The sequence below is a fragment of the Ostrinia nubilalis genome, chromosome 3 (genome assembly GCF_963855985.1).
Source record: "Ostrinia nubilalis chromosome 3, ilOstNubi1.1, whole genome shotgun sequence".
Taxonomy (NCBI): Eukaryota; Metazoa; Arthropoda; class Insecta; order Lepidoptera; family Crambidae; genus Ostrinia; species Ostrinia nubilalis.
The window spans coordinates 7326662-7338377 of NC_087090.1; the positions used below are offsets into that span (position 1 = coordinate 7326662).

The 11716-nt window shown below is 35.1% G+C and overlaps 2 protein-coding genes across 2 annotated transcripts; both read right to left on the reverse strand.

The window, feature by feature from the left end:
- Positions 1-2980: 2980 nt before the first annotated feature.
- Positions 2981-7089, reverse strand: LOC135087792 (carcinine transporter). The gene is made up of 8 exons (XM_063982583.1): positions 6843-7089; positions 6282-6524; positions 5937-6104; positions 5246-5504; positions 4544-5170; positions 4184-4365; positions 3624-3802; positions 2981-3377 (listed from the first exon to the last, which is right to left on the reverse strand). Exons 1-8 carry the CDS (start codon positions 6894-6896, stop codon positions 3182-3184), a joined length of 1908 nt encoding a protein of 635 aa, XP_063838653.1. The 5' UTR covers positions 6897-7089; the 3' UTR covers positions 2981-3181.
- A 523-nt stretch (positions 7090-7612) lies between these two features.
- LOC135087794 (uncharacterized) lies at positions 7613-10586 on the reverse strand. Its single transcript, XM_063982585.1, has 3 exons — positions 10139-10586; positions 9797-10003; positions 7613-8999 (listed from the first exon to the last, which is right to left on the reverse strand). Exons 1-3 carry the CDS (start codon positions 10241-10243, stop codon positions 8913-8915), a joined length of 399 nt encoding a protein of 132 aa, XP_063838655.1. The 5' UTR covers positions 10244-10586; the 3' UTR covers positions 7613-8912.
- Between the last annotated feature and the right edge of the window lie 1130 nt (positions 10587-11716).

Consider the following 11716-nt stretch of genomic DNA (forward strand, 5'->3'; position numbering starts at 1 on the left):
CAAGTGTAATACGCTGTTTCGTCGGCCAGCGTTTGTTTCATCAATGTTATGCATATATGATGCAGTTCAATTTTTTCAAGTTATTTATAATTTTCAAATTAGTTTGAGATGCGACTCATAACGCTAAAAATTTTACGTGCTAACCATTTTAACCTAATCCCACCCTGTCTAAACGCAAAACGCACTGTCCGAAAAACCAAACGCAAAAGTCAAGAACATTCTTTGTCAAGAACCACATCAAGAACCCTGTCATGGCTAAACGCAATAAAAAAAAAAACGTGCTAACCATACGAACATGAAGCTACAGATAAAAATGGAGGCCACACTCCGAATACCTACTTGAAGCACAAACTAAGTATCACTATCTCGCTCTCTGTGGGCAGACTCGCTCTTTCTAAATAAACAAAAAATATAAAATTGCTCAAATTCAATGAAACCAATGTAAAATCTTTATTTCTTGACATAGGTATCATTAAAAATGATAAGTGTAATTACTGGTAAAACGTTTTAGGAAGAAATTACTGTAAAAAATGTGAAAAATGTTTACAATCACAATGATCCAATGTCGGAAATCACGAAATCTGGGGGCACGGCAGTGCCCCCACCAAGTCGAGCAAAAAAGCGGCACGGCCGTACCATCCTTTTCTCGAAGCAATTCAGGCCATTTTCGACCGCCTGTAACTTCGTTGTGGATAAAACTAGAAGGCTGAATTTTCATTAGCTATGCAGGCATTGTAAAGACACGGTATATTTAAAATTTCATTCAATTTGAACCAGTACTTTAAGAATTATAACGGGTCAAAGTTACTTAATTTTGTCACTCACTGACTCACTGACTGACTCACCGATCATCAAAATTCTAAGGCACTTCTAGCAGACCTAGAAGCTTCAAATTTGGAATATAAGTAGTGTTTGGTGTATGAATCAAGGAAAAACTAAAATATTTGGGGGCACGGTAGTGCAACCGCCAAGTCGAGTAAAATTTTTCAATTTCGGTCCAGTTTTCTAGATACATAACTGCTGTCTACAAAATACAAAAAGAAATGAGATTTGGGGGCACGGTAGTGCAACCGCCAAGTCGAGTAAAATTTTTCAATTTCGGTCCAGTTTTCTAGATACATAACTGCTGTCTACAAAATACAAAAAGAAATGAGATCCCATCAAAAACAATACTTGTCAAAAAAACCAAGTCTCGCAACTCAGTTGTTCTACGGTAAAAAGTTGTGAGATCCATGTAATACCAAGTCCAGGCCAGGAAATCTTTAACGTTTTACATAAATATATTGACTTGGCCATCGCATGAAAACACGTGTAAATTAAATTATTTAGTGCGATGGCCAAGTCAATAATTTATGTAAAACGTTAAAGATTTCCTGGCCTGGACTTGGTATTACATGGATCTCACAACTTTTTACCGTAGAACAACTGAGTTGCGAGACTTGGTTTTTTTGACAAGTATTGTTTTTGATGGGATAAACACTTACGCGTGGAATCTTATGTCAATTCCAGAGCCCCGATTACGGTAACTTTTAACGTCAACAATCCAGACACGCTTCCGATTCTGCGATACGATTGGTCGTTCAACAGCGTAAGTCAGCTGTTTTGACCAATCATATCGCAGAATCGAGAAGCGTGTCTGGATTGTTGACGTTAAAAGTTACCGTAATCGGGGCTCAGGATACCACGTACTACCGCAACCACGCACTACAAAATGTTGCACCAATTCTTGTGATAAAACAATGATTATTTCCTGTAAACAATCTCAAACGAAATTAACTGCTTAATAAACAAAATAGTAAACAACCGCCATGATGGGCCGGATTGGGCCGATGTTGCCACATGGTACCGATTACCCAAGAATTGGGATTGTAATTCCCTGATTCGCCAACACATTAAGCCTAAATGGCCGACAATTTTGTGATTTTTTATTTAACTAGGTAATCTTAGTTTCAAATATTAATTATTTATTTGTTTAACTTCTGATTTGGTTAGTGAATTGGCTATTTCGAAGAATTTACAAGGAGATTTAAATCAGAAGATAGCAATACTACAGTTCACACTAAAAAGAGAGGTAGGGCCGCAGAGAGCGAGATAGATATAAGTAGGTATTTGACTCAAGTTTTTGTTCCAACTCTGCCCTCCATTTTTATCTTTAGCTTCATGCATACGAAGCCATTTTATAAAAAAAAAAGCAGTTCTTGGCGGGAAAATGAAATGGGAATCGTCATGTTTATCCTTGTGTTTAGCAGTTTTGTTTTATTTTTACGATAAAAGGTATAACACATAATGGAGTTCTCATGATCCCATAATACTTAGCTTATTAAAATTCATCGAAATAGTCACAGTTCAATGTTTTTAAGAATGCCAATTTTATGCTTTTAGAATAGAGGGGAAAATACTACACTCGGCGTCAAATAAATCGCACCTCCCGCGACAAGCACTTTCAAACGTATGCATCCTCACTTCCCACCAATATTGGCATTTGAAGGCCTAAGTAATTCTAAACTTCATTTCATTATAGGAAAGGATTTTACCCCAAAAATGTGTCTTTAGAAGAATCCAGTGTCTCTTAGATTCTTAAAGCGATAGATAGAATTACGCTTGAGCAGTAGGTACCTAGGCTTTATGGTTAGTAATCTGTTAAATTGGGAATAATCGCTATCCATCTGTTAAAAAGGACACGGGAGATCATTATTTGGTTTTATAACCACAAAAATTGGTCTAATTGGTCCCAGAGGTGAGCCCCAAATGAGGCTTTTTTCAAGTCACATTTAGCTATGGCACCTGTAAATTGTTTATAAAAAAAATGTTTTTCTTAAAGTTTATTTATTGGGTTTTCAAATAACACCAATCAATATCAATATGAGGCACCATGATTGTGTCAGAAGAAAATCTTTAAAGTTATTGTAGAGGGAAGTGCCATTTCTTTGATGCCGAGTGTAGATAGTTTAGTGAGTTGAACGATTTTAAACGGGACATGGATATTATCAGTTTTTATTTATTAAGTTTACACGTAAAATAACATTATTATGTGTGCAAATTAGACATTATTATTGGTGTTATTACAAAAAATAAAACAGACGTTGCTTATACGTGTGTTTAAATTACATTTCGATCCTAAATTTAAACAAGTATTCAACGACCGTTTACTTTATTGTAATAAGCCCTTAAATCTTTAAACTTAAAACCAATAAGTTAAGTTGATATTGCCATCTCTGTCTCTTTGTGTCTCCACGACGCTTGACTGCCGGACTAGTTTTCGCATTGAACTTCGTCTTCTGCCAGGTATTTCTGGAACCTCGTCGTCAAGCACTAAAGGAGCTTGGGTTAATTCTAAATGATCTAAGTTTTCGTAAGATTCAGCATCCAGAGGTTGCCTGAAGGTAAAAAAATGATAATTAAAGATTAAGGTAGGTACATTATTTTTTGGAAAAGTTTCTTTTAAAGTCCTTAGTTATTAGGTAGTTTTTAAAAATTACAATTTTATTAATAACTCGCTATACCTACACGAAATAGATACGTCATCGATGAGTGCTAGGCTTTTATTATTCAGGTTCTAATAATGGGGTCTCAATTTCGCACAAAAAATGTCCGATGTCTGTCGACTATTTTAGACAGCTTACCTTTGACCTCCACATACAAAGCAATCTCGGTAGGTCCAATCTTTGCCAAACTCTTCTCCTTCCTCTGCTGTTTGTGGTAGAGAGGTGTGTAACGTTTCCGGTAAACGAAGACACGATATTCCGCCAATAACTGATAAAACTCCCATTACCAATAAAGGCAAAATTAGGTTGCTAGAACCCTAGAAAGAAATGATTCCATACAGACAAGAAAAAATATTTACCTTCTTAAATTTTTACGTGAATTATACTGATTTGCTACATACTATGATTTGGTGATGACGGTTAATGAAGATGACGAATTGAATTTATTTTAACTGAAAATATGACGCTACCAAGTGCTATAGTTTCTTTTACTAAAATTAAATAGTCTCGTTTTAATGAAATGAAATGCTAAGTATCTAGAAAAAGGGTGTAATTATATGAGACCAATTTTACAAAACAAAACTTCATATGTTTGTTACATTGTCAAGAATGTGGGTAGCATGGTAAAACGAGGATTGATAAGGAATTACGAAAACGATCTCTACATGAGTCGGATGAAAAATACAATTGACCCTTACCAAATAATTTACAAAGGGAATTATAATTAAACCCAAACCACCTATGTACGCGGATGTTCCGATTCCAACGCCTCTTAGTTCGGTTGGGTATAATTCTCCGGCGTAAGGATAGATAATCAAAAAGGAGGCAGATATAAAGCATTTTGATATCAAGTATAATATAAGCGTTTCTGTTATAGCATCTGTAAAGTACATAATTATGTGCGAAAATAAAGTAAATATTTGCAAAAAACCAATAATGAAAGTAGGTAAAGTTTTAGTTATTCTTTATGATTTTATTGATTGGGCAGACAACTTTCCTATCATCTAATTTCAATTAACTTTGATTAGAAAATAAATGAAGTCGGTTAAAAATATTACCATTTGGAAGCAGTACAGTAGCAATGCAGAATATTCCACTAATAACCATCGAAAGACAGAGCGGCCATCGTCTTCCAACTCGATCCATCAGAACCCAGCATACAAGGTAGCTTGGTATTTCAACGGCCGAGGACAAGAAAAAACTCATATACTGGTTATCTCCGATAGCCGGACCGTAATAGCTTAATCCGACGTAAACCATCTCTGAGGCACACCAATTTAATGTTATAAGACACGTTTTCAGTCTCATATTCGGCGTCTTGAAAAGTGCAAACACACTGGCATTCTTCGTCGTTGTGCATCCTTTCTCTTTTTGTTCTAGTACTAATTTTTGAAGTTTTATGGTGAACTCCTCTGGCAACTCTTTATTGTTCACTCTTGCGATATTTTTCAAGATAGTGTTGGCTTCTTCAAGCCGCTCTCTCATTAATAACCAACGCGGAGACTCGGGCAACACGAACCAGTAAAAGTAATAAAATAAAAATGGTACCGATGTCGCCAGTGCAAGGGATCTCCAGTCTCTTAATAAATATGTTATCCCTGACAGTAAAATCAAGCCTAATGTATAAAATATACATGTCATGACGGTTACGAAGGATCTGTAATTGGGACCTGCTAATTCTAAAGCTGAAAATATTAACAAAAATTAAATCTTTACTCATATCACTTCTGTAATAAGTCATTATCATAATGTCTACTTACAAATTATGAATGGTATTTGATAGACAGCTGGTATGGTTAATCCCACAATAGTTCTCGCCAGTACCCAAGTCCAATATTGGTGTGCAAATGCTGTCAATAGACTACCAAAAAGCAAGGTACTCAAGCATGCGAAGAATGACTTTTTCCGACCAATGCGATCATTTAATATTCCAAAGGTGTATACTCCAATTGGTCCGCCAACATTTAAAGCCACCAAACCAAGAGTTGGGTAGACATCGTATTCGCACACTAAATCAAACTGAAGGCAAACATTTATAGATGAAGCGGTGACAATAAAATCACTTGGCACATTACTTAGTAGGTAAAATTAGGAAGGATTAATTATCATTACCTTTGATCTATAAACTCATAAATAGTTACCCAAAATTTAAAACGAGACGAGATGAATAACTTTGTGGAACTCTATGTTAGCCTCATAAATTGATTTTTACTACTTATGTAGGCCTAGGATGCGCGCCGCGATTAAGCGGTTATCACGCCATTTTATCGATTTTGCCCATACATTATGACGTCGATAAAAGTTATCACGGCGCGCATCTTAGGCCTAATGAACGCCTTACGGTCAAGGCTTCGTTTATCAGTGCGATTTCGGATTGATTGAAATTTTGTATTATCCACTTACATTTACGTATAGCTATAAGAATGTTGTAATTTAGAGTGGCATACTTACATCAATTACAACTGACGATTTAACTTCAGACGTGTCGTATTCATAACCATCCAAACAGGGCTCACGAGGCCAACTTGTGTTCACCGTTATTGGATACTCACTTTTAATTATTTCTTCCCAATTCACTGAATATCGAGAACACTTCTCAAATGTTGAGTTACTATTGATCTAAAAGTAGCAAGAATAACTTGTGAAAATAAGATACCTAATTTTGTACTTATAAAATAATCAGCAGTAGGTAGGTTAGGTTAGCAACTAAATTGCATAGGAAATTTATCTTTAGAAATCTCTGAACTGCAAGACTGGATAACTTTATTTTTAAATGTGTTTTGTTATGTTATTTACCTGATTAGGTATAGACAGTATTTTGCGTTCTTGTTGTGTTAAGTTCAATACTTCCAATTGGGGAACCTTGCACCAGTGGTCGGGGGTATCTGTCATAAAAAGCTGGTTGAAAGCACAAAATCCACAGGGTAGACATGCTGGCAAGCACACGAGCCATAACAAAAGCTTCTGGTAAAGACCAAATTCGCCAATCTTCGGTAAGAGATCGTCTAAATCAATAGCGTCTTCATTGCTTTCTTTAACCTATAAAGAAAGATTTTTATAAAATAAATAACTATTACTATTAATTATTAAAACACCTTGAACTTTGTCACTCACGATAAATGAGTTATAATATTATTATTTATATCAAAGAATAAGTAACAGTTTGTTTACTACAGTAAATCAAGGGAAGGTAGAGTAACCTTAGTTCGCGGCCGCGCGTGTCAGGGGCAATGTTAACCACAAGTACACATTCTGGATCTGATTTAACAATATAACTAATTTTTTGGTTAAACATTTTTTATTTGCATTTAATTCTATGAATATGACTGCACTATTAAAAAAACGAAATATAAATACCGGTGAATTTTGTCTGGTGCCGTAATTAGGCGACTTTTTATCATTTTTAGTCATCACTTTTTGATAGACACAGCAAAATCAAAAAAGAACTATAGTTAACAGTTTCTTAAACTTTCTTCGCGTATGAATGCGAACTGTATCCATTCACTTCTAGTGGATATTACCTGTAGTGGCGATAGTGAACGGGAAGCCATACATAACTTAATCTAATTAATCAAAGAGTAGGTACGTGTTTATTGAATACGCCGAAACTATGGGAAGGATATACCTTATTAGGCTGTTTATGTTACCTTTTAAATGGGTCAATTCATGATTTGTATACAAACGAGGTACGAGTCTGTTAATTATAATATATTTCGGAGTTACTGTCATTAGTTTATTTGGGTGATAAATGATTTCCGAAAATCCTAAGCCTAGAAGCATCTAGGCAGATCAACATTGCGTAGGGCGTAGGCCCTTATTTAGGATCAACTTATTGGATAATTAAAAGTATCATTACTATCTTGTATAGGTGATCTCATAATGATTAGATACTACTTGAGTGTCTGAGAATCTTGTACATAATACGTTTGTGTTGATGTCAATTTATTATCTAGTTTTTAATTCATTACACATCCTACATTACATTGTGTAAGTTATGTAGCGTTTGGAGAACATTTAATAATAATTGTCAAAATGTGTTGTGTGTTTTAATTACAAATCTTACGGTTGTGCGTTATTTGATTGATGTTACAACTTGTTTATAGTACATAGGTTAAAAAATAATACGCTTTTTAGTTTTGTTAAAATATTTTATTTGTGAAACGTAGATAAAATCGATACAAGTAATTAAAATTCTTACAGATTAATAACTTATAATTTTACATAATATACTGAAACTGTGAAAATTGTCTTAAAAACTTGAATATAAGTAGCTCAATCATTCAACGAATGCTAGTTTTCCACAACGTTCGTTGTTTATTCGCAACAGTAGCCTTGATGCTTCCTATGCCAATAGAATTCAATAAGATTTATTCTACAGACTATACAAAATCGTCGATTAATTATTAAAGAATTGACATCATAGGTTTACAAAAAAGCCTATTTTCATTATAGTTTAGATTTGGTTTCTCTATCAGTTTTTACACAATTCAATAATTTACAAAATAGGATAATAAAGCTTTTGTGCTTTTTTTCTTTTTGTTTATCAATATAGAAATAACAATCAATTTTGTGTAGGTAATTATTTACATACATATTCTTGCACATATTTTAGTGAATGTTTGTAAACATTCTTAAGTAAATAGAATTAGACATAATAAATCAATTTTGTGCTCTCAATTATCACACTCAAGTATCGCTGGAAATGAGATTGATATAGATATGCTAAGAGTTTTGAGTTATTTTTTTTACAAATAACTATAAACATAAAATTAAAGGAGTACGGTTAGTGACGTCTCCCAACCGAATAACTGCACTTGAATCGCAGTAAATAAGAAAATAAACGACGGCTCAGCGAGCGCCGTTAGTTCTTAATATAACAATAAATGTAGCCTCCTACGTCGGCCATCAACCATCTTCTAAAGCTGTACGTAGTCATCAATCAAATTCAACAATTGCAGTTAAGGCGTTAAGCACTATCATCGAAGGCATAAACCTACAATATGCAGGTTCATTAATAACTCGTACTCCTTGCACTCGAAGTTTCCGACTAGTGGACACAAAATATCACTCTCGCACATATTTAATATAGTATTTGATAACAGTTCGACGTTGGAGTCGTAATTATAAATATTTTTCACTTTTTATCCTTGTCATACAAACTTCACACTTGCACAAAGACAAAAGAATTACATACACTAGCAAATTGAAGTTCTTATCGACGAATAAATACGTTTATAGTCGTAATAGGTATATTTAAATGGTAACTCGTATCAAAAGGACTTCTTAGGAATAGAGCTATTAAGATTTTTGATGAATAATATAAATTAATTGTTTGGCTATTTTGGGTTGAGAAGTATTACAAATATTTACAAAATAGTTGTCGTTATAAAGTGTACAACTCGGGCGCGGTGGCGCCATACGCCGGCGCTACGTGAGCAGCTTAAAAAACATTATGCCCAGAGAGATGTTTATGAAGAGCACGAGGATAACCAGCTGCTGCCTTGAAAACCAGTCCTGAAAATGTTAAAAATATTTCATTGTATACATCGATTGAAAATGTTTTTTTTTTATCAAACTACATAAGTAAATGAATGAAATACAATCTATTAAAATTAAGTTAAGAACACTGTGCAGTGCGTTTAAAAAATACTGTTAATTAATTTATTAAAAATAATTTAAACTGAAGCTTAATAATAATTATGTAACGCATAAGCGCTACGACACCCTACTCGATGAACTACGATACTGTACGTAGCATAATTTCGTAGCGTCCGTAGACTGTAGCTAGCGGACTACGTGAGGTCACTGCTACGATTCGTCTACAACGCGGCAGCGTCGTAGAAGCTACGGTTGCTACGGTTTTGCGTCTACGTAAAAAACTTTAGAGAGGTGCATTTTAATTTATTAAGTATATTGTTAGGTTTTTCTTTGTGTTTCTTGGTATTAAGGGAAACTTATGGGAACTTACTGGACACATATCTAAATAAAATAAAATAAATATTTGTAAATTTTCTTAGTTTTAGAAATTAATGTATTTTGTAGGTATTGTAACTTCTCTTGATCTTTTTATGATGTATAATGTATTCAGTACTTATTCGTGTTTATTATATTTTTATTTCCATAAATGTACCTACCTATTTAAATAGCATCGAAACGTTTACTTTAATTAATGTCCGTTGGTATCCTTCTAGTATTGTGCTATTAGTCAACTAATAGGTAAGTGTATTTCAAGTTAGCTTTCCGAGCAAATAAAACTAGTTACAGAAAAGCCAAAAAATCTCAGCATCGTCCCGGCGCAACGAGTGCCTCACCTTGACTTGTGGACTGACTAAGTACAGCAGGGGGTTGGCCCTAAGTTTCTCGGACTCCTCGTACATGCGGCGCACCTCCTCGCGGCGCGCGGAGCCCAGCGCCGAGACCTCCTCGCGCGACATGCCGCCGCCGTCCGGCATCCGCGGCATGCCGGCCACGTCGGGCAGCGACTTCTTGCGCTGCAGCGTCTGCGGCGTACTCAGCATCTGCCGGACACGACACATTTTTTGCGAACTCTCACCAAACCAATTCACTAGACTACAACAATGTTTAAACATCAGCCGGCTAAAAAATTTTGCGTATCGTTAAAGTGTGTGTGACACACGTTCCATCAATTTTACCTCCACTGGAGGAACGTTTATCCAACTTTCAGAGGCACGCCGCGCCAGGATAGCCGGCGAACACATAAGATCTTCGTCTTCATCTTCCTCCCCTTGGTACCACATTTTGATCTATGTTATTTGTTATGATGACTGCACTATTAATATTATTGACCTATTTCAATGTGACGGATTACAGTTGACTGCGGTTACATCATTTATTTAACAATAGCACAACATATATCACGTTTTTATGATCACTGTGAACTAAGGAAACGCATTTCTAACGTTGTATGCACAAGTGTTATCGTTTTTAACGGGAATTAACAGCTTTTAGAAATAAATTTAGTTAAATATAGCGAAGAGGTGATACACGGAAAGCGGTAGCGAGTGACTGTCTCAATTTAGAAATAGAACGGGCTGAGCCGGCGTGTGGAGCGCCCGCCAACCGCGCGCCGCCTACACGGCCGCGGCTGCGCCATCGCAACGCGCGCGCGCGACGCACGTCTCCTGCCATCGGATGAGATATTTTCTCCCATTATTTTTTTTTCAAATGTATTTTGTTTTGTATTATGCAAAACTATTGTATATCTACTTTAAAATCTGTCTTGTTATCTTTTTTATTGTCAGTTAACTATTTCTAAGATTTATTATTGTCAGGAAATTATCCGAGCGTTGACATCATTGTGCAAATATGTAATAATTGTTGCATCGTTTTTAATGTTTTAACTATAAATGTGCTGTACATAGATACCGTGTAGCGCTAGTTGGTTAATATACGAATCATGTGAAGTAGGTACCTATAGAGGAATAAGTAAGACATTTTGAATGTCAACATACACAACGTGCTATTCAGTGGAATATTTTCTTCTCAAAATAAAAGTATCACAAAATTTAAACCTAATTAATTATTTTTGTACAAACAAAAACATGTCTGGTACCAGTGCAGCAGTGATTTCTTAAAATAGTCGCATTAGACATTTTTCTTCATCGCTGACAAGTAAAGACCATGAGCGTGATCATTTCGTCGTGTAATGTAATCAATGAAACATACACAATGAGTATTTAGCCGGCGCTATTAATAGCAGTGGTTGCCATTGCCTTCTCAATTTCACAAAGTGAACAATCAATAACCAATTTACATATTTATTGTAGCAGTGTCCACCATCATTTGCGTTTCGAAAATGTACTTGGTATTAACCCACTAAGTACTTTGTATTTTTGCGTTCAAATGACCTCTTATCATAAAAAAGTATAATTAGGTAGTTATTGGTTCTCTTACTGATAAAAAATACTATTATCCAATTTAACGCACAAATTCTTCACGTCAAATAAAAAAAAGGAAAAATTTATTTGGGATCCTGAATAATCATAACTAATTAATAGGAATGTGTTATAATCGTAATTCGTAGTACCCGTGATTATTAGGTACTGTAACTAACGTCCTGATTTCACGAGTAATTTTAGGTAAGTAGGTATTAGTAGGAAAGGCAGACTTTGCCAGGTTAACTGAGTCTAGAAAGAAGAGAAAAGCTAGTGAAAGAAGATAAAAAAACATGGTTTCAACATCTTGGGCGGATAATTATTATACGATGCATT